The sequence below is a fragment of the Haliotis asinina genome, chromosome 14 (assembly GCF_037392515.1).
Source record: "Haliotis asinina isolate JCU_RB_2024 chromosome 14, JCU_Hal_asi_v2, whole genome shotgun sequence".
Taxonomy (NCBI): Eukaryota; Metazoa; Mollusca; class Gastropoda; order Lepetellida; family Haliotidae; genus Haliotis; species Haliotis asinina.
The window spans coordinates 1,205,510-1,229,149 of NC_090293.1; the positions used below are offsets into that span (position 1 = coordinate 1,205,510).

The 23,640-nt window shown below is 40.1% G+C and overlaps 1 protein-coding gene across 17 annotated transcripts in view; it reads left to right on the forward strand.

Moving 5' to 3' along the window:
- Positions 1–23,640, forward strand: part of LOC137260917 (splicing regulator ARVCF-like) — an 87,967-nt gene that overhangs the window by 23,129 nt on the left and 41,198 nt on the right. For 14 of the 17 annotated variants that reach the window (XM_067798468.1, XM_067798455.1, XM_067798463.1 and 11 more), the window contains exon 2: positions 14,678–14,862. Coding sequence is in view for 11 of the 17 variants with exons in the window: in XM_067798455.1 (XP_067654556.1) it covers positions 14,737–14,862 (126 nt within the window). In the remaining 6 variants the exon portion in view is untranslated. Of the gene's footprint in view, positions 1–14,677; positions 14,863–16,225; positions 16,243–23,640 lie in introns of those variants that run through there. The other 3 variants (XM_067798465.1, XM_067798466.1, XM_067798467.1) reach the window with 1 other exon arrangement.

Consider the following 23,640-nt stretch of genomic DNA (forward strand, 5'->3'; position numbering starts at 1 on the left):
CAAGGTATGGGTTCAAGTTCTGGATGGAACTCAACGAAAAAAGTACTAGAATTTGTACTTTGTTAAGAAAGTGTAATCCTAGATATGACGTATGCTCGAGTACAGACTGTTACAGACTACAATTAATCTTGAAACAAAGTAGAGAGATGTTTGGTATTTTCTTTTGTGTAGTGTTGGGTATGTTTCTGCATGTACTCTATCTATTAAGTCATATCTTAGTCAATGTTTCTAAATACATAATTTAAATTTCTGCGGCACAAGATAGATTTAATATTAAATATGCTATATATTTTTTTCTGCAAAATGATATTCCTACTGGTTTCTCAAATATTATATGCAATGCAATTGTTAAAGTTTATGTGCAGTGCAAAACAGTACTTTGCAGATTCTGATATCTTCTGGTATGGACTCACAGTAACAAATCATCAAAAATGCAAATTCAGCTTACAAAATTGAAAAATGATGCGATGAAAAATATACTGCAATATCTGATTTCAAATGATTCACTAGTTTCACCTCACTGGGCACCTATTGCATGTGCAGTGAAAAGGTTTGCGCAGCTTGAAGCGGGATGTTCGTATTAAATCGGGATTACTTAGGGATGCCCTTATAAGGCTGCGAGGATGAGGAGTCTAATCTTCGTTGTGTACACAAACAAGTAAATGATCTACTTGTTACATATGAAAAACATTTTGATTGTGGTAAGCAACCTTTGTCACAGACAAAACTCAGTGTCTGATTTGTTGACACCTATGTGTCTGCCTGCCTGTCTGTGAAATGTCAATATACAATGCACAACTTCAATCATTGACCACATGCAATTTGAACATGGAATTTGAACACCTTTCAGGCTATACGTCTTAATCAGGGTGCCCCGAGAATATTAGCTGATGAACAAGCCAATGAAAGTCTTCAATACACTTGACTGCTCACCCACCTGTTCTGACTGGGTTCAGTATCTCGAGTGCCTCTTTTTTGAGCATAGTGAACCCATGTATGAAATATTGCATTTTTAATTTATGATTGTATGCTTTTAGTTTTGTGTATGTGTTTTTTTATAACCAGCATAACTTCCAGTGATATAAATGTTTCTATATTTACAGCAGTTCAGCATCAATGTGATCTAGTGTTTTTGCTTGTTAAATAAACGAAATGTTAACCTAAGTGAAGTGAAGTTAAATGTTTCCTCTGTTGCTCCTCTGGTCGGGATGAGAGCTACATATCTGAAGTAACAACTTTCAAATGGCGACATTTGTCAATGGTAGAAAGAAGAAGATGCCCATTTCCAAGTCTCCCCCACTTAAATGTGTTTTCACTTGCAGTGTGAAAGGGTTTCTAGTGTGATGGAGTTCGGAGACTGAGAAGTAAAAGAGTCCTCATTCAATGTGTCTGAAGTAAAATGTTTTTGCTGTGAAAAGAATACTGCCTCAGAGTAATCTCAGAGTAGAAATTCTACCCTTATTTTGAAGCATGTAAAAGTACTCCTTCAATGCCACAGTTCAGAAACTGTTGATGAGACTCAGGGACATGGTAGTGCAGCTTCTATACTGTCAACTTTCCTGGGAGATAATAAACTTAGAAAGAAAAGAAAGGAAGAAAGCACCCAGATACGATGATTTAACAGTTTCAGGGAAGAGTGACTGGTTTCTGTCATATACTACACAGACATCAGGTGTAGTGGAGGTCAGAGGAATACTGAAGTGTGGATCCCAGGTGGAGTGGAGGGAAGGGACAGGAATGTACCGCAATGTTTGTACTGTAGACATGGGCTGAAATCATTATTTTGTGTTTAGCATTTTGAGAAGGGAGTGATTCATTTATCTCGTATGGAGTTGTCATGGATTGTCCTCAGCTGAATGTTGCTATTGCTTGTGTTGTTGGTCCTGTTTTGGCCTACAAAGGTCTCTGTATTCTTAGGTGCTGCAATAAGGGCCACCCTGCGTGGCCGTGTTCCTCTATCTCTGAACCCTGCGTGGCCGTGTTCCTCTATCTCTCCACCCTGCGTGGCCGTGTTCCTCTATCTCTCCACCCTGCGTGGCCGTGTTCCTCTATCATTCCAGAATGTAATATTTGTGGGCTAGAATAAAGCTGATTATGTAACTCTAGTAATTGTAAAGCAAACTTACTGCCACACTGCCACACGAGTCAACCAGCTTGTCTGCTAACTGGACCAGTAAGATGTCTTATGATCTTATGCCACTTGGTCCCAATTGCTCAACTAAAATTATGTATGTTTTGAGACAATCTTTACAAATCCTCGGCAGACAAAAATATTGTACCAACAAAAATCTGTTTAGATTCCTGGCTGACAATAGTGAATGTTTCAGTGAGGTTTGTAAGGGATATTATGAGGTAAGTGTTTCAATACACCTCAGCTGGTGTCCCTATATGTATACTCGGTGATTCATGTTGTCTGCATGACCCTATATGCATGTATGTAGATGGGATTCAAAACTCCAGTTTCAACTGGATGGAGCTGAGTCGGTGGTGTCTTCCTGCTTTTGAATGCATGGGCCATAATGCCTAAAAAGGAATTTACCGACTGATGCAAGTGCCTGTTGTGACACATGACACAACTAAGATTTCCTTATGCAAACTGATGAGAACAGACTATCCCCAACCACATTTTGGACTTGTAAAAATTTGAATATTATTCCAAAATGGGAAAAATATATGAACTTGCTTAAATTTACATTTATTAACTTTATATATCACAGTTGCCAAATAGATAATTTTGAATTCATAATCTAATTGAAATGAAAATGAGTCAATGCGTTTGTGTTTTAACTGAATGCTTTACGTCTTGTGTAATGTGATGTGAAGCTAATCTGTGGGTTGTCTACTGTGCATGATGTTACTTGGAGTACTGACTGTGTGTATGGAGGGCTGGCTGTTGTCCACTAGGACACCTGGCACCAGCACTTGACATCTCTCATGACACACACACACGCGTTTTGAAACATGCTTACTTTTCAGGATTCTGTTTTATAGTTTGTTGGCACTGACTTCAACTTTGTCAACTCAGGGGAAACATACAAGTCTTAATGTGATTTTGTTTTGCTGTCATGAAAGTTCTGCTGATTTTGTATATCTGTCTGCCTGTTTGTTTGTCTGTCCATTTGTGCATCTGTCCTTTCGTTTGTTTGTTCACATACTTGCTTGTACACTCATTCATATCAAAGAGTAGATCACATTTGTATGAACTTGTATAAAAAGAGTATTACTGATGTGCCTGGGATACAGAGGAGACTGACAACCCATGCTCTTCCTCTACAACAATTTTGTTCATAGCTCTTTTGGGATGACGTAAAGTTTTTATGATCATTGCAGTCGTGACTGTGTCCTTGTCTTCATCATCTGGGGGATGTCTTGTAGGCGAGAAGACTCACTCGGGAGTCATTTCACAAAGTATATTAATGTCTTTCTGGCCAGATGCCAAACAAGTGTTTTAACCAAATGCTCAAAAAAAAACCATTGGCTGCATTTTTATGAGAATCAAACTACATGTCATGTTTGAGAAGTGGAGTTTTGTCCTATTCTTCAGTGCTGTGATTTTTAAATTTGATTCTAATTTGGTTGTAGATACTGTTTTTTTCGCCTTTTGAATGATCGGTTAAGAGTGATTTGTGATTAGAATGTTAAAAGTCAGGTGGAACATTTACTTAGTTCATTCATTTCAGTTGTCAGAGGAGAAATAATTTGGTTCTCTCAGTGGTGTATTCTCTTTTTGCCTGCTGTTTAATTCAGTCAGTTGTGTGAAGATGGTAGCTATACAGAATATCTGTGTACTGTACTGGATGAGCCCTTGTTGTTGGGTATGTAGAATCTCTGTGTACTGTACTGGATGAGCCCTTGTTGTTGGGTATGTAGAATCTCTGTGTACTGTACTGGATGAGCCCTTGTTGGTGGGTATGTAGAATCTCTGTGTACTGTACTGGATGAGCCCTTGTTGGTGGGTATGTTCTGTACGGATGAGTGAGCTCATGGGTTATTGAACTGATCAGAAAGCAGTAGTACCATTTACTGAATTATTGCATGGTCTTCCTGGCACATCTAACTCAGGGAGCAATGCATATATTGCCTCCTGGATGTAATGAAAACCAATAGTATTAAACATGTATGAACTGCAAGTGTGATCACACTGTTCATGGACATTGAACAAGAACGTAATTTAACTGCATATATTAATTCATTTCATATGCCAGCAGAATGTTTGACTGCCGTTGAAAATTGTCAGTCTAATTGTGGAAATGTACATATTCAGCACATTGCAAGTATAACCTGTCACTGCTTATGTGTATGCTAAGTTCTGGGACCCAGCTTCCTTCCCCCAACTTCCCTGTAGAGGTGTTGTCAAGTTACACTGTGTAAGGTGGACATTACAGGGGAGTCACAGTCAGTTGGTTAACTAGTCAAGGGGAACGTTACCCTCAGTGATCAGTGGAACGTGTCTGGGTTCTGATGGCAGACATGTTTCACAGTATCAATGTGGAGATAGATATGGACATGTGGTTATCATGCTTGTGTGTTGTTTTGCATAAGTGCAACTACACATGCTGGAAGTCCAAGGGTTCCTAAGACAGACATAACTCCTGTTGGAATTCCTGGTAGAAGAGGTTTGCAGTGATCCATGCTTGTTGTGAGACCTGACTAGCTCTTCAGTGACCTGTACTAGTGAGACCTGACTAGCTCTTCAGTGACCTGTACTAGTGAGACCTGACTAGCTCTTCAGTGACCTGTACTAGTGAGACCTGACTAGCTCTTCAGTGACCTGTACTAGTGAGAACTGACTAGCTCTTCAGTGACCTGTACTAGTGAGACCTGACTAGCTCTTCAGTCACCTGTACTAGTGAGACCTGACTAGCTCTTCAGTCACCTGTACTAGTGAGAACTGACTAGCTCTTCAGTCACCTGTACTAGTGAGAACTGACTAGCTCTTCAGTGACCTGTACTAGTGAGACCTGACTAGCTCTTCAGTGACCTGTACTAGTGAGACCTGACTAGCTCTTCAGTGACCTGTACTAGTGAGAACTGACTAGCTCTTCAGTGACCTGTACTAGTGAGACCTGACTAGCTCTTCAGTCACCTGTACTAGTGAGACCTGACTAGCTCTTCAGTCACCTGTACTAGTGAGAACTGACTAGCTCTTCAGTCACCTGTACTAGTGAGACCTGACTAGCTCTTCAGTCACCTGTACTAGTGAGAACTGACTAGCTCTTCAGTAACCTGTACTAGTGAGACCTGACTAGCTCTTCAGTCACCTGTACTAGTGAGAACTGGCTAGCTCTTCAGTGACCTGTACTAGTGAGACCTGACTAGTTCTTCAGTCACCTGTACTAGTGAGACCTGACTAGCTCTTCAGTGACCTGTACTAGTGAGACCTGACTAGCTCTTCAGTGACCTGTACTAGTGAGACCTGACTAGCTCTTCAGTCACCTGTACTAGTGAGAACTGGCTAGCTCTTCAGTGACCTGTACTAGTGAGACCTGACTAGCTCTTCAGTCACCTGTACTAGTGAGACCTGACTAGCTCTTCAGTGACCTGTACTAGTGAGACCTGACTAGCTCTTCAGTGACCTGTACTAGTGAGACCTGACTAGCTCTTCAGTCACCTGTACTAGTGAGACCTGACTAGCTCTTCAGTGACCTGTACTAGTGAGACCTGACTAGCTCTTCAGTCACCTGTACTAGTGAGACCTGACTAGCTCTTCAGTGACCTGTACTAGTGAGAACTGGCTAGGTGACCCATGCTAATGAGAGCTTGAATTAGGTCTGCCTCACCTTACACTGGGACACCAGGATGATTGTTGTACATCGATGTGTACGTTTTTCCTCAGGCAATCATCCACTTGCTGCCATGACGAAGATGTACTATAGTAGTGTGAAGCCACCATTCACTGATATTGCCAGGGGCCTGAGGTCATTAACCCTGCTAAGATTTAATTGCCCTGCTTTTCTCATTTGAGCTGGTGATGTGTCTCATTCTCACACAGGTAATATGTTACCGGACGTGTGTCATCCCTGCACATTCAGATCAATCCTTGGCTCAGCTTCATGATCTCAGGAGATGAGCATTAGTGCTGACAATGCAATAGTGTTGGAAATTGTGTTCTTTTCTGCACTCTCAGCAATATTTAATGCAATATCTCAGTGGTGTGTACCGTATGCAATCTGACACAGAAAATCCAGTGGCTCAAATCATGATACTTGGAACGTCCTTGACATTGGGTATGATTACATGCTGCCAACCAGGTCACCAAGGATATCCATTGGATCCAGAGAGTCATACGTCAAGCAGTTTGGTAGAGCCATTTTAATTAAGTATGCACATGGGAAGATTAGATAAGATAAGATATTTATTGCGCAAGAACGTTCCATGCAGAAACAGTGACAATATTTTATAAACTACATAAGCAAGATATAGTCAGTAGTTAGTTGAGAACAGAGGCTCATCTTCCTTGGGAGCAAATAAACATATATAAAATATTATTGTGGTCCAAACAGCTACAGAAATTACACCATGCAGGTAACTGTAAGAAGACCTAAAACTTCTTGTGGCTAAAGCACAATGGAATCTAATTAAATGAGGTGTGTTTGAACGCTGTGGTCGGTCTGAGGTGTGAGATGTCTGGCTGGGTGTGATGGACATGTGCAGTATGACGTCATCTCTGCTTCTTCATCCGTCAGGATGCTGAAAGTGAGCTTTCATCCACATCAGTGTGTCCTGCAACTCGTCTGGAACAGATGATAATGTTGAAGAAATAATACCTTTGTAAGAATCCAACTCAGTCTGGCAGCAGTGTTTGGCAAGTGCTGGAGTTTTAAGTTCAGTGGGTCTTTGTTATAGTTTTGAATATGAGGGAACTATATATACCAATGATATTTTTCAGTGATGGTTCACTGGACTAGGCTTTCAGATTTGATCTGCCTTAGTTCTTGAAAGACAACAATACTTTCCTCTGTGAAGGAATAGTTCCAAATATGTGAAAACCCTGTCATGCCCATGTGTTCTGCTGGTACGACCCGTCCTTGTGTGAGTGAGACAAGGCATACTTACTTTACATTGTTTTTATTTTTTAGGATCATCAGCCAATAATATTGTTCTTTTGGAAATAAGTGTCTGAAAAACTGTTTTCCTGAAGACAAATATTTTAATTGAAATTCAAACCTGTAATGAAGTACACTGGATAAGACACTGAGGTTTTGCTTGTGGTTTGTGTGGATTGTGCCAACAGTAGAGGCAGTGTCAGTTAGTACAATGGACAAGGGGAAGACACTGGGCTATGTTTCAGATGTCAAGTTTCAGCATGTCGCTCTGAGAAAATTCTGTATTGGTGTTAGGTCATGTTTCATTGAGGACAGAAGATTGTTCAACAGAATGGATGAACTTCAGTGTTATTGATCAGTTGAGTATATCATCAGATAAATTCTGCATTTCCAAACATCCTGAGATATATATCCTGTATTGCACTAACGTTTGTTCTGTATTGATGAAACATCCTCAGAGATATATACGGTTTTGCCTAAACATCATCAGATATCCTCTATAGATACATCTGTCTTTGATATATATATATATATGTTTGTCTAAAGTCTGTGATATATATATGTTTGTCTAAAGTCTTTGATATATATATGTTTGTCTAAAGTTTGTGATATATATATGTTTGTCTAAAGTCTGTATTTTCATGCTGTTGTGAACTAGAATATATTCTGAATAGTCTGATTGCAGTTTTGCTCAAGGTATACTCATTACTTTCAGATTTATTGTTTATTTATATTGCCATAATCACCTGAAACATACGCCATTATGATCACAACTACCAGCACCAATTGCAAGTATGGATGCTCGTGCTGTTGATCACTGGATAGTCTGGTTCAGACTCAATTACTTACAAATCACCTCCAATCAGTGCAATATTGTTGAATGTTGTGTAAAACAATCAAAACAAACCAGTAATCACTAGTAGCACCAGTTTTGCTGGAAGACAATGATCACCACCAGACAGATCTGTGGTTGAATCAGCCTGCTGTTATAACCAGTCTGTCCGTGTATTGTATTGACTGGTCACCATCACCCTGATCTGTGGTTGAATCAGCCTGCTGTTATAACCAGTCTGTCCGTGTATTGTATTGACTGGTCACCATCAGCCTGATCTGTGGTTGGATCCATCTGCTGTTATAACCAGTCTGTCCGTGTATTGTATTGACTGGTCACCATCAGCCTGATCTGTGGTTGAATCAGTCTGCTGTTATAACCAGTCTGTCCGTGTATTGTATTGACTGGTCACCATCAGCCTGATCTGTGGTTGGATCCATCTGCTGTTATAACCAGTCTGTCCGTGTATTGTATTGACTGGTCACCATCAGCCTGATCTGTGGTTGAATCAGTCTGCTGTTATAACCAGTCTGTCCGTGTATTGTATTGACTGGTCACCATCAGCCTGATCTGTGGTTGGATCCATCTGCTGTTATAACCAGTCTGTCCGTGTATTGTATTGACTGGTCACCATCAGCCTGATCTGTGGTTGGATCCATCTGCTGTTATAACCAGTCTGTCCGTGTATTGTATTGACTGGTCACCATCAGAGAATGCACTTTCTACTGACTGTAATGTCCCCTGGTCAGTGGTCAGTGGTCTAGACAGTGCTGACAGGCAGTGCGGGAGATTTATTCCCAAGCCTGACAGGCATAATTATTGCAGCATAATACTGGGTTCTGTATGGGGAAGGTGGATGCCCAGAAACCAATTAGGGAGATGTTTTCACACCTCAGGACTGACGTGGTGTTTGTTGGGCAGGTTTTTTCAATAGCTTGTAAGTGTTACTGTATTTGGTAGGTATGGTATTTGAGAATGCAGTTGCCTTTTGAAGTGTGTATTGACACTTCACCTCGCCTGGACACCACATGTGGAACAGACTGACAGGTCTGAAACATAATGGAGGTACAACATTCACCTGGCAGTCCTGACCATGCTGACATAGAAATGGCCAGAGAGTGAGTGTGGACTGTACACGTGGTATGTGGCCAGGTGGTGGTGTTCTCACTGTGGTGGTCAGCCTACTGCAGGAAACTTACCTTACCAGGGATTCACACCAGCACACCTGTGAGTAGTTAGTATCGATATAGTGATGGATCCTGCACCCTGATCTGGTGGCGGTTTCTAGTCCAGTCATTTGACATGACAAGCAAATACTTTAACCACACGACTGCCTCACCATCCGATATTTAGACAATGTAATTTGCAGTGTTAGTTGTAAGGTTTTTGGAAACTGCCCAATAAAATGTTCCAACAATACAAAGCACTCGCTCGCTCACTCACTCACTCACTCACTCACTCACTCACTCACTCACTCACTCACTCACTCACTCACTCACTCACTCACTCACTCACTCACTCACTCACTCACTCTTTAAATGTTGTGACACTGTTCAGTTGAACGAGCCTAATGGAAACCAATGAGGTATTAGCTGTGCCTTTGACTGGACTGACTGTTGTAAGTGGCATTTTCCGGTGTTAAATTGTGTGATTGGTCCATTCTTGTTAGCAGCTTGCTTGTCACACATAATCGGATTAGTTACGGGGGGGGGGAAACTAGCATCACAATGGTCAAGATGTCACCCTGTGGTCATTAATCAAGGTCATTTGAAGGTCAAGGGAGAAGAATGCTCTTGGCCATGAGATTCCAAAGGATCTGAGAATGGCAAATCAGATGTTTATATTTGTAAGTGTTAATTCCCAGTGGCCAGAAAAAAAAAACCAAGAGAATGTTTATGATAAAAGATGCCACAACTTTGTGCACATGTGGTTTGAAGCAAATCCATTCAACTGAAAGATTTTCTGATATGTGAAAATATGTACAAAAAATAGAAATCAATAGCTATGAAGTTTGATATATCGCTGGACAGGGAGCAGTATGGAAGCAATGTATATGCGTGAAGACAGCTGTTCTGCCACTTTTTGCTATGTATATTGGTGTAGTTCTCACACTGCTAGTGTTGGTCTTGATACATCCAAGCATGTATGTTCAGTCAACCATCTGCAGGAAGTTCTTGCAGTAACTATGTGAGTTCTCAAGAACTAATAATCTGAATTGGTGACAGAATGTTTGATTGTATAATTCCATGCGGTTCTAATGCATGCTGTAGAAAATGTTGGATCCTGGAATTTCTACTATTTACCTTGCCACTGGATACAGACTGGACACAAGATGCTGTCTGCTCAACAACTAGTTTCATCATGTTTCATCAGATGTTCCCTCAGCATGTCTTGATGTGAAGTATGGGATCATGTTGACATACGTCAGTAAAGTATAGGTTTGTGAAGGATTTGTGAGTAAAGGTTTTTCTGGTCAATATAATCTGGCAATCTGAAACTATGGACAGTAGCCTGAATATAAGACATCAGCACCAGAGAATTGTCAGACCAGGACAGTAATGTTCTGCCACTTTAACAATTTGTATTTTCCTGAAGTCATCAGTCTCTGTGTCTGTAACCTCAGCTCTTAATGCCAGTTTATTACATTCAAACCAATCACAAACCCTTCCACAGGTTGAGTTTTGGCAAACTGATTTGAGGCATTTTCAAAGGAATTTAAATGTTCTTCCTATTGCCAATAATTTTTTGTTTCATCCTCATTCATTCAAATTTAGGGAGAATTAATGGTTTTTGAAGGTCTTGAGTATTTTTGTTCATTGTAGTGACATCTGCAGACAACATGTACGAGGATGTCATTGATAGGCCCTGGTTTACATAAAGGATGATTTGTAGCCTTTTGAAGTTAGGTGTTGGCTTGTAAACTGGTGTTTTATTCCCCATTTAGGAATAATTATGTGGACAGTTTCTGATGTAGGTTGGTTCGATATGGGAAGTCCAGTGTCTGTCATACTGATGTAGGTAGAATATTGCTTACAGTAGAAGAACACTCATTTTCTCGTCACCTGTTCCTGGGAAAGAACAGGAATTATATCAGCATTGTTGGTGTGGAGTTTGTTTGGATGTAAGTGCTTCTGCTAGCAGTATGTAATTGGTTTGCGATAAGGTTTGGCCTACATGTCAACAACCAGACAAAGGTGACTGAGAAAGAATTAAAATATTGATAGTGTAAATGAGCCTACAGTGAACTGCATGCTAGGAATGATGGTCTGAGGGGGTTCTGAGTCAGTCACCATTGCCAGAGATGTGACATGTTGGAAATGGCAAGGAAGGCAAGATGGACAAGAGACTTAGATCTATTGATAAGAAGTCTGTGAATGCAAATGTCTAGCTGGACTACAGCACACAGAGGGATGTTGTAGATAACATACATTGGTGTGTAATTGTTATAGTCCCATGACTTTTGTCTGTCTGTGTTATATTGGTTCTTTAGATAAGAAATCTCAGAACACTGAAATATGCTTATCCATTTCTTTGGTAAATTAGGTGTTATAAGTTCAGTGAACATTAAGATGTACTTACTGGAGATTTTTTCATAAATGTATTTGAAATGTTCATGAAGGTGTATGCTAACATTCATTGTCAGTAATAGTGTACAGTTTAACTGACAACAGTCTTGGGTCACCTTGAGCTGTTGTTGGAGATAAAGACCCATGAGAGTGATGTAGGTCCTAATTCCCATGAACAACTACATGGTCCTCAGGGGTGGGGCTGATTGGCTGATTGTGTGTCGTCATGGTCAGATTTTAGGGATCGATGCTCTTCTTGTTGGTCACTCTTCGAGGCCACAGCGACATAGCTGGAATATTGCTGACTGGAACTGTGTAGTAAGGTGGATGGTCTACTTCCTGTCATGGTCGTGTGTTAAGAGAAGGACTAGTTTGACTGCTACTGCACAGTTATTTGACTGGAGAGAAAAGTCAATGATGTTAGGTTACTAGGACGTTTGACTGCATCAACATAAAGAGCACATCTCATCACATCATCATGCCCACAACTATCAAGGTGCGTACATGCATCTCAGTCAGTGTCTTGTGTCCAGGAGGAGTTGCTCCCTCCATGCAACGGTCTGTAGGTCCACACCTTGTGTCACTGCAGATCACATGATACCTGTGGAGGCTGCTGATTGGTTAGCTCAGGTGGAAGGGTAGTTTAGGTTGTGACTTGATGGAAGTAGCATGATAACATGCTGAAGCACACAGTCACTTGATTGATTTTATGGGATAATAAGTGTGAAGCCATTGCTTCAAAAACTGAAAATTTGGTAAAGAGGGACTATCTTTAAAACAAAAAGGTCACCCCTGCAGAAAGCTAGTGAGTGAATTTTACGCTGCATTCAGCTGTGTTCTGGATGAGATAGTCCAGTGATGAACATCATGCACATCAATCTGCAGAAAATGTTAACATTTTACTATCATCTTTGATGATAAGAAAATGGAGAAAAAATTCATCCTTTGTTTGTTCGTGCTATTTTTAAACAGTTGTGTTGAAAAACATAATTATTTTTACATGAGTATGCAGTTGTATAAGCAGTTACTTACCTGGATGCTTCCGCTGTTCGAGCAGCTGTACTTGATATTTACTTGTGGCAGCGACTGTAACACCAAGATCATGTGGCGTGGTATCTAGGATGATATGTGCTTATATTACCAGTTGTTAGTATTATTATCATAATTACCAGAGATACCAGTTGTTAGTATTATTATCATAATTACCAGAGTTACCAGTTGTTAGTATTATTATCATAATTACCAGAGTTATTGCCATCAACAGGAAGATAGTGGTGAGGGATATTTCATCATCTGCGATGTAATGGGGATAATGATTATCTGAATTTACTGCATTATCAAAATATGAGGTTATTAAATCTTTACTGACGAGTGTAATTGTCTGCCATGGAATAACAAACAGATTGTCATAGAGATGAAGTTACAGCATGTTAAGCAAGTCATTTCTGTCAGTGGTTTTAGACCTTTTCTGTTAGTTATTGTGTGAGAACACAGATTGTCTATTTTTAATTTATGTGTTTTGGTAGTCTGTGTTACACAATGTTCTGTGGGATATCGCTGTGATCAATCAGTAGAATGGTTCACTGTGTATTTGTGGGTCAGTCTGACCTGTCATCACGTCATGCTGGTGTTTGATGACTGTCTGCGAGAGGAACCCCTTGCTTTCCACAGTTTTTCAACATCAGTGAATGAGAAGTGTATTGTTTTTACATTTCTGTCACTTGCTCATTGATTTTACAGTAGCTGCTGAGTTCGGATATGTCTTAGAATCTGTGAATCATATTGATAAGTTCTTTTACATAATGTGTAAAATATTAATAATATTTTGGTCTCGTTACTTAAATGTGAGGCCACCTGAATTGTTCCCCATTGTTGTGCAGGGATCCTGTAAGTAGTCTGAACTCCAAGTGACCATCATTTGGGAAGGGAATGTTGTTAGTTTAGTTGTCTGTGGCAATGCTATTCATTGCTATATCCTCCGCTGAGTCATGTTCATCAGGTCAGGGTTAGGGTTAGGGTTAACAACCCTAACCCTGTTGTGCAGGGATCCTGTAAGTAGCCTCAACTCCAAGTGACCATCATTTGGGAAGGGAATGTTGTTAGTTTAGTTGTCTGTGGCAATGCTATTCATTGCTATATCCTCCGCTGAGTCATGTTCATCAGGTCAGGGTTAGGGTTAGGGTTAACAACCCTAACCCTGTTGTGCAGGGATCCTGTAAGTAGCCTCAACTCCAAGTGACCATCATTTGGGAAGGGAATGTTGTTAGTTTAGTTGTCTGTGGCAATGCTATTCATTGCTATATCCTCCGCTGAGTCATGTTCATCAGGTCAGGGTTAGGGTTAGGGTTAACAACCCTAACCCTGTTGTGCAGGGATCCTGTAAGTAGCCTCAACTCCAAGTGACCATCATTTGGGAAGGGAATGTTGTTAGTTTAGTTGTCTGTGGCAATGCTATTCATTGCTATATCCTCCGCTGAGTCATGTTCATCAGGTCAGGGTTAGGGTTAGGGTTAACAACCCTAACCCTGTTGTGCAGGGATCCTGTAAGTAGCCTCAACTCCAAGTGACCATCATTTGGGAAGGGAATGTTGTTAGTTTAGTTGTCTGTGGCAATGCTATTCATTGCTATATCCTCCGCTGAGTCATGTTCATCAGGTCAGGGTTAGGGTTAGGGTTAACAACCCTAACCCTGTTGTGCAGGGATCCTGTAAGTAGCCTCAACTCCAAGTGACCATCATTTGGGAAGGGAATGTTGTTAGTTTAGTTGTCTGTGGCAATGCTATTCATTGCTATATCCTCCGCTGAGTCATGTTCATCAGGTCAGGGTTAGGGTTAGGGTTAACAACCCTAACCCTGTTGTGCAGGGATCCTGTAAGTAGCCTCAACTCCAAGTGACCATCATTTGGGAAGGGAATGTTGTTAGTTTAGTTGTCTGTGGCAATGCTATTCATTGCTATATCCTCCGCTGAGTCATGTTCATCAGGTCTTCCATTAGCCGATAATTGAAATTCAAAATGAATGTTTAATTGACCTCACCTTAATTCTTGTTTAGTTGGCAACATACTCATACTACAGGCTTGTCATAAAGTGGTAAACTTGCACCGGGCATTCCAGGTGATATGACTTAAAATTAAAGGTATTTCACAACATTTTTATCTGTTAGACTTTCTGAGTCTCTATGAACAGTGTTTCATATTGTCACTGTATTTGACCAAACCTGTCTTTTGTTGCAGCTTGTATACCCAGCCTTACAGTGTTCCCGGTGCCATCAATGATGTTGTGTGTATGAGCAATGCCTGCGGGTGGCGACACCTACGATGACCACACCCTGATGCAGTCATACCAGCTGCAGACCAATGAATCTTTCAATGTTGCGGATGAATCTGCAGCCAGTATTCTGAAATCTGTGAAGGCACAGGTTGGTTGACATACATTTGTAGTTCTAAAGTATATCAGCAGAATACATGCACACAGTCCCTTGTAGTATTTTAAGAAAATGCTATATGAAAATACAGCTGACCCTCTCTTTGTATGGCTGTGTTTGTTCATGGGGGACAGGATGTATACAACACATCTCCACCTTGTTCATTAAGCTGCTATGTTTGTAGTGCATGTATACATTTCAAGAATTATGTCAGGAGAAAATTCCAGGTTTGAGTCTGACTTCGCTGCTAAAAATTCTGCTAGGTTTAAATGGAAGACTTCATCCACATGTACGATACATTTTCAGAACAATGCATTCTTGAAGAACCAGCCAAGCATTGTCAACTTTCTTCTGCAAACCAAATGACATCTTGAAGTTTCTGATAAACATTTTCAAGTGAAATTTAAAAACAAAGTGTCTTACTGAAGTCCCCAATAAACATTGTCATGTTACTTATGAAAACCAAATGTCTCATGAAGACCTTACTAAACATTGTCAAATTAAATGTTAAAACCAAATGTCTCATGAAGACCATACTAAACATTGTCAAATTAAATGTTAAAACCAAATGTCTCATGAAGACCATACTAAACATTGTCAAATTAAATGTTAAAACCAAATGTCTCATGAAGACCATACTAAACATTGTCAAATTAAATGTTAAAACCAAATGTCTTCTTGAAGTCCCGGATAAACCTTGTCTCATTGCCCATGAAAGCCAAAATGTCTTATTGAAGTCCCCAGCAAACATTGTCAGGTTTATAGGTACTATATCACATCATACTTCAATAAAAGTAAATAATTGATTTCTCTTACTAATGTTTCAATCCTCAGGGAAGCTAACATATAATTTATTCCCAGAAAAATGTTTAAAATAATAAAAGGTTTGAATTAATTAATGTTGTGTTGCATTAAATTGACCTTCGACCAAACATTATTTCAAGCAAACCACATAGAGTTAAGTCCCTTGGAGCGCTCTGTACAAATATCCTACACACAACTTGTGATTGAACCCAGTTCAGCAAATACTGACAACATTGTGTGTGACAGTTTTCGATGTACGGAGTAGTTGTTTCTACTCCATATATGGCAAGTGTTCTCTGGATGTTGTTCTCCTGAAAGTTTCAAAGTCATGCAAGTTATAAGGGATAGTAAGTCTTTTATTGCATGAATAGGAAGGTGAAGTGAGTGTATATTCCCCAATGTATTTAACATAGGCCAAAAATGTGTGACATTGTGCCTTTAATGTAAAAAGCAAAAGACCCCTGTACTCTGTGTCCAGTGAACATACTGTAGTCACCTCTTCCAGCTGAACATCTTAAAACACGTATGCTGATGTTATTTCTGTTTTCTGTAGGTGCTTCTGCCTCAATAGTAAGTAAATTCATGTTTGGTGAGGGTGTATTAAATAGCTTGTATTTTCATTTCCTACATAAACACATACCCCAGGTTCTTGTGAGGTGATTTTTGTTTTCCTGTACACTTATGTATTTATGCGTGGTAACCTGTTGTAGGCTTAGTTTGTAGAAACATGGTGTGGTTTTCTAACTGCTTCAATACTATATATGTTCAAATTAACTCTGACTATTCAATTAATATTGTAGTACATGTTTGATATGTAGTTGTTGAATAACCCATTCTATAGCTTGCAGAAGATAATATTCATGGTTCGTCAAGATGGAGGTCAGTTCTTGGCAAAAAAAAGAAGGTTGTATTAACTGTTAAAAAAAGGTGTAATGTTTTGATGCGTCCTCAGCTTTTGGACCATGGGTATAGCAATGCTGTGAGGACTTTGTTCAGGATGTAAGGGGCCTGTGGTAGTGTAGTGGTTAAAGCATGAACCTGTCACATTGATGTCTTGAGTTTTATTCCTGACATGGGTGCAAGCTCGTGGAACATGTACCCGACGGGTGCAAGGCTGGAATATTGCTGGCAGGCTGTTTAACTAACCTTCATCCTCAGTGACGTACAGAAAGTATTGTTTATGTCTTGAATTGGACAAAGCTGAACAGTGATCTGAAAGTAAGCCTGTATACAGTAATTATCCTGAGGTCCCTGATCTCCCTTTGGTTGCTGGTGACAGTTGGGTTGTCCTCGTGTGGCTCCACCAGTCTATTGTGATGACCTCATCTGACCCTCCATGATGGTGCTAGGTTACACCCCCTTGTGTGACAAGGGTCAGTTAGGGTCAGGTCGTTACAGGTAATTTGTTTATGGGGATCGTGTTACACAGGTAGTTGATTGTGAGACATCAATTATGTGGAACAAGCGTGCCAGTTGTCAGGTGGAAGTCAGCCATATGCTCTTGTGGGAGAGTTACCTGGAAACTTACTTGTACAGCTTTCTTTCCTTGCTGAAGTTTTGCATATTTGTTGCCTGATTTCCCTACAAACTCTGAGGTCATTTAAAGCTTTCCATGTAAATATCATTTTGGCAAGTTGTGGTTCTGTGTATGTATATGACTGATCAAACTGAGAGCAGTGTTCATTGGGTCCGTTAAGTTTCAGATGTCTGTCTGACCCACTGAAAATTCACACGACCCACAGAATTAAGTTAAACATACATTTCAGATTTAACATTTCTTATACCTGGCATTGAAATTATTAACATTATATGATAACAAACATAAGATTTCTGAACAGCAAAACATGTGTCACATGCCACAAATGACAACGTCACACAGAGACATTGTGAAATATTCAATCAGACACTGGGGCTGGTGGGTTGGTGATTTCTATCTGACCAGTGGTGAATCTGCCAGATTTGGCGGAGGGTCAGACGCTATTCATGAACACTGTAAGAGAGTTGAGGTCATGTCTTAAGTTAACATGATATGGGTTAATTATTGCAAGTGTACTTAGATTGCTAAGGTTAAATCCAAATATTGATTCCACCTTTCAGAGAAAATGAAAATATACATAAACTAGTTTTGTTCTACTGTGAGTGTTGGTTACGTGCACCTGTATGTTTTGATTACATCTTGGCCTCGTTAGCAAGTATTTTGACACACCTGTATGAATAGGTACACATTCTGCCTGGTACATGTTCTGCCTGGTACATGCTCTGCCTGGTACATGTTCTGCCTGGTACATGTTCATCATGGTTTGTGTTAATGTGTGTGTAGTACTTGACTTCATCATGTGCAATGTCCTTGTGGATGATGACCAAGAATTGTCCACACAAATGGAGACAATTAGAAAATGTGCATAACGGGAGGTCCATGGAATGGAAGACTATCTGACAGTTCCAAATACCATAATGATGAGTTTTAATGCTGCTACAGCAACTTTTAATATGTTCTTTCTATCAAGCACTTGTTTGTAGAGGTCGGGATCTGCTTGGTTGTGATAAGTTGTTAAGTTCAACTGTCATATATTGCAGTCATGGAATTTTTGTATTGCTTAGAAAAAGAATATGAAAAGATATAGTGATAGTAAATTGGTGAGCGTGACCCAGGCACTGGCGGTATTTACAACAAGGTGCATCTGCACGCAGATTCTTGGTTGTTCTGTGACATGGCAGAATTAAGAGGATTGATGTCCCGAGATGGCATCATGCGATGGTGTCTTTACACGCACAGTAGCAAGCCTAAATCACAGCAGATGGATTTCTAACACCAGTGGTAATGTTATCACAGCAGATGGTATTCTAACACCAGTGGTAATGTTATCACTGCAGATGGATTTCTAACACCAGTGGTAATGTTATCACAACAGATGGTATTCTAACACCAGTGGTAATGTTATCACTGCAGATGGTATTCTAACACCAGTGGTAATGTTATCACAACAGATGGTATTCTAACACCAGTGGTAATGTTATCACTGCAGATGGTATTCTAACACCAGTGGTAATGTTATCACAGCAGATGGTATTCTAACACCAGTGGTAATGTTATCACAACAGATGGTATTCTAACACCAGTGGTAATGTTATCACAGCAGATGGTATTCTAACACCAGTGGTAATGTTATCACAGCAGATGGTATTCTAACACCAGTGGTAATGTTATCACAGCAGATGGTATTCTAACACCAGTGGTAATGTTATCACAGCAGATGGATTTCTAACACCAGTGGTAATGTTATCACAACAGATGGTATTCTAACACCAGTGGTAATGTTATCACAGCAGATGGATTTCTAACACCAGTGGTAATGTTATCACAGCAGATGGTATTCTAACACCAGTGGTAATGTTATCACTGCAGATGGATTTCTAACACCAGTGGTAATGTTATCACTGCAGATGGATTCTAACACCAGTGGTAATGTTATCACTGCAGATGGATTTCTAACACCAGTGGTAATGTTATCACTGCAGATGGATTTCTAACACCAGTGGTAATGTTATCACAGCATGCTATGCTTTCTGTCAGTTTGGACACCAGCGGAATCCAAATATTTCCAGAATTGTGTGGTAAATGTAAACTGTTAAACAGAATCTGGTTTGTTGTGAACCTGTAACACTAAACAGATGGCTTCAGTGCTGAAGACAGAAACATCTTGTTTCTCTAGATTCTTTTCTTATGCTTGAAAGGTCCATCATCTTACCCAAGTTATTAAATTTACATGGTCATCAGTTTTATTGTTAGTGGTGGCATCTCTTGGATACTCCGCAAAGCTATGATCATTGGTTGGGATCTCAGACTTGCCTTGGCAGCGTTCCTGTGTTTGTCAGTTCGAGACTGGTGAGCGTTGTCAGTGTGGTGAATGTAGGAAATCTGTGCACACACTTCAGGTGTTCTACCCACACCAAGTGTGATGATCAAACTGAAATACAGCATTAACCCATTCAACACCAAGGCCTGTATAACATCATGAGTCCACTGACATCACAGTCCAGTATACTAGAACATTATAACGTACTATTTCCATCTTTGTTGTGTGATAGTGTAATGTAATTCAAGTGACATCTCAGGTTTTATTGCTTCGAACTTGCAAACGATGTTTAATGCTAAAATATACGCATGTAGCTCTCTTGTCATGGGTCATAACCTAGCACGATATGTCCAAAGTTCCATAATATATGTACTGGTGTTGAATATTTTGTGAAACAAGTTCAGAATAGCATGACTTTACCTAAAATGTTCGTCTGAATCAACAGGTTTTAGTTTAAGAGGTCAGTATCCATTGCTGTTATCTGATTAGCTAATGTAGGTTTTGTGTCAAATTTTGACCAGTCACGATCCTTATTGCAGACTGAGGTGAAAAAGCGTCATTAGAAACCAATCTTTCTAAAAAAAAATCGCTTCGTACAACTATGAAAACACTCTTGGCAAGGGTACAGTGATATGGTTGATGTTCAGAGCTCTTGAACTATACCCATCATCAAACGAATCGCCTTGCATGTTATTCATATGAAGCTTCGAAAATGAGGTATTTCACGAGGTTGTATAACATTATGAAGCGGAATGCCACAGATATTGGAAAGTACACGACAGTGCATATTATTTCAGAAATCTTTTTTATAATAATTTATTTCGTATTGTGTAGAAATGAAAATATGAAAGAAAAAGGGAAGGGGATATCATGACATGTTATAAATGGAACAAAAAATCGCCCCAGTTTTTGTTTCCTTCCTGGTTTATCTGGCTATATAAATGTGTAAACCTGCATTTTCATTAAAAATTGACTTATTTAAGTTGTAGTCATTTTACATTAATGATATGAAAAATAACTTTCACATTTATAAACAATAGGATTAGACCTTTCAAATGGTGTATGTAATAATGTTGTAGTAATAATGATTTATGAGCAGATATTTTCGTTGATAAACATAGGCCTCATCTATGACCTCAGAGTTTCTGGGAACTCGGTGTCATGGCAGTATATGCCTCTGATTGACTGGTGTTGAAAGAGTTAAGCCAACTGCACTCACTCATCCTTCATGAAGCAGACAGCTTCAGATGTGTGGTGAATTCAGTCCTAGACATGTTGTTGGGACACAATTTACTCCTCCACCCCAGGGGAAAGATCATGAACACACCATGAATCGCAGGTCCAGCTGAAGTCGGCCTGGTTTAACCCCTGGACTGCTTACAGTGGTCCCAATTATTGCCTTGATGTCAAGTTGCCAACACAGTGGTTAATCAAGTTCCTTAAGGGGCGACATAATTTGGCAGACTGAGCATGCAATCAGTGTCATATCACTCTGGCAACATACACAATTTCTGGGGAATTTTATTGCGTTGTGGGTGTGGGTTCTAGAAACGACATTCAATCAAGCTACAGACTGCTCGACTCTTCTTGTGCAGGTCAGGCTGCAAAGATGTAGTATGTGGTCAACATTGTAGCTCACCGTCTTGAGATTGGCATTTGGTACTTCCGTAACTACTTGTCGTTAAAGGCGACTAACGGCATTGGATGGTCAGGCATGCCCACTGGGTTGACATGTCATCATATCAAAGCTGTGTAGATTGATGCTTATGCTGTTGATATTGGGATTGACTGGTCCAGATCTGATTATGTACAGACTGACACCATATATCAAGAATAGTGTTGAAATAACTCACTGACTCATTACAACTGCTTTTCATCTGTTGTGAGGCTGTTTGCAATGGTGCTTATGTGAGTCCTTCATTAGATGCTCATATCCACTACTGACCTAAATTCTGAATTGACTAAAATGCAATTCTATTTCAGGGTTTATTATTTTATGGACTTGCATTTAATTTTTGCAAGATACATGCTCTCCCGAGGCCATGTACGTGAATGATCACTCAAAATAATCAAGTGTTTAAGCAGTTTGTTCTTAGCACTTAGTGATCTAGTCTGAGTGGGGTTACCTGCAGTAGTGGACAGGCCACAAAGCAAAGAGCTGCCATGTTTCTCATTGCCTCCAGCGTGTGTGTCTGATATCTGAGATGGCCCTGATTTGTCGTCCCATCGCTACCACCTAAATCATATTTCTCTCAAATGAGACAGGTTGTACTTTTGTACTGGTTTTTAACTCCAGTGGCACCACAATGGCCATGCTTCCATTGCAAACTTTCCTCAGATAATTTCCATGGACCTCCCAGCTGAAATTGAATCTTGTTGGTTGAAATTGAGTGTCAGGTCAACATTTTCTAGTAACAATATTGAGAGAAGCAGAAGTTGGTGATGTGAATTGGCATCCCTTTCAAGCAGCCGTGTTCGAGTTATTACCGCTTGGCTTCAGTCTTGGTTGAGCTCATTAGATACAACCATCCAATTACAGCAAAGTGGTCCGGAGAATCTGACAGTTCATGATGCTACACAATGTCTCTAGGTTACCCTACGTCCATGCTGAGTCAGTGAGTGTATCAATAAAACTCATGTATTGATAAGCCTGTAATAATAATCTGTTGTGTTGGTATACTATTTTATTACTTCTTTGAAAGGCATTTTAGAAGTTATATAGATGCACTGCCACTTGCTCCATAACTGTGCTAGTACCTGCACCGAAATGTTGCATCCAATGCAAGAAAGAAGTTGATTATCCATAGAACTTGATTTTCCTTCACTATTGTATGAGATGGTACATAGGTATTGTTGGTATGTACCATTGATTATTTGTCCATGCAAAGGAATGCAGCTCTTGATGGGTTTGAATACTTGAGTCTTGGTACAGCAGGCATTCAACTGGACTATTAATAGTGAGTGAGTGGGTGAGTGATGCTGTTAAGCGTTGGGAGTGCCTCATCCAGCCGCCACTCATGCCTTGGACTGTCAGAAACGAGGGGTATCGAACCTTACACACTCACTCACTCCCTCCCTCAAGGAAGTAAACAGACAATGCATGAATACTGAGTGATAGCTGAGGAACATGACACACAAGGGAAGGTTGAGACGTGCTGCTGTGTATCACCACCTGTCACCAGCATTCCCCAGTCTGGACTCCTATTGTCCACATTGGAATAATGAATAGAAAGCATTACCCTGGAATCCAGTCCTGGTCTTGTTAACTCTGTGCAGCAAGCAGTCTGTGATGATCAAACCCTACATGGACATTCCGAATATGCCTGTTTCATTGTTGCCAGCCTTGTGAGATCCTGTCAGATGTGTAGCTGTGTAGGGGTCAGTGTAACCCATGGTGTTTACATCACCACCTGTCTTGTACACTGCAGTATTGGCGGCTGTCCCACTCCAGCAATATCACGGGCTGCATCTTTGCCAAGTGCACTTGGTATCATCAGCTGGTTTAGTAGCTATTCAGTGTTCTTTCTGTTCCTAACCAACTTTGCCTTTGTAGCATGCTAGAACTTGTCTTGGCCCACTTTGTATTTGGACTTGCAATTGAAGGAGCTTCATTTCACTTACTTATTTCATCTAGGTTTGATTTTGACGTAAGAGGCATGGGATATAAATGTTAAGGTTCAAGGTCGATGTTTGGTTAGCAGTTTCTTGAAGCAGAGACATCCATGAAAACAAGATTCCATGTATATATTCCTCTTACTCTTCTGAGACTGTTGCTATTATGTACATGTTACTGATCAAACCAGTGCATAGGAAGACTGATTTTCCTGGGCTCACAATCTAGGTAACTCTTTACAGTGTTAGTTTACTAAGAGCATGTTCTTGTGCTCACCAGACTGGTAAGAGCTGCATCGTCTTTCTTCTTCTTTTGTTATTACACAAAAACTCACTGATGTGTATAAATGAGTGTTAAACACAGCTACAAAACATTGCACTCTCCAGCACCCAGCTATGTATGAAGTGGATGTTACATCTGCTGCTTGTCAGGTCTAGGCAGATTCTCATCGCAGTGTTGAGTTGACTGCTGCAAGGAAGTAGAACATAAAAACCAGCA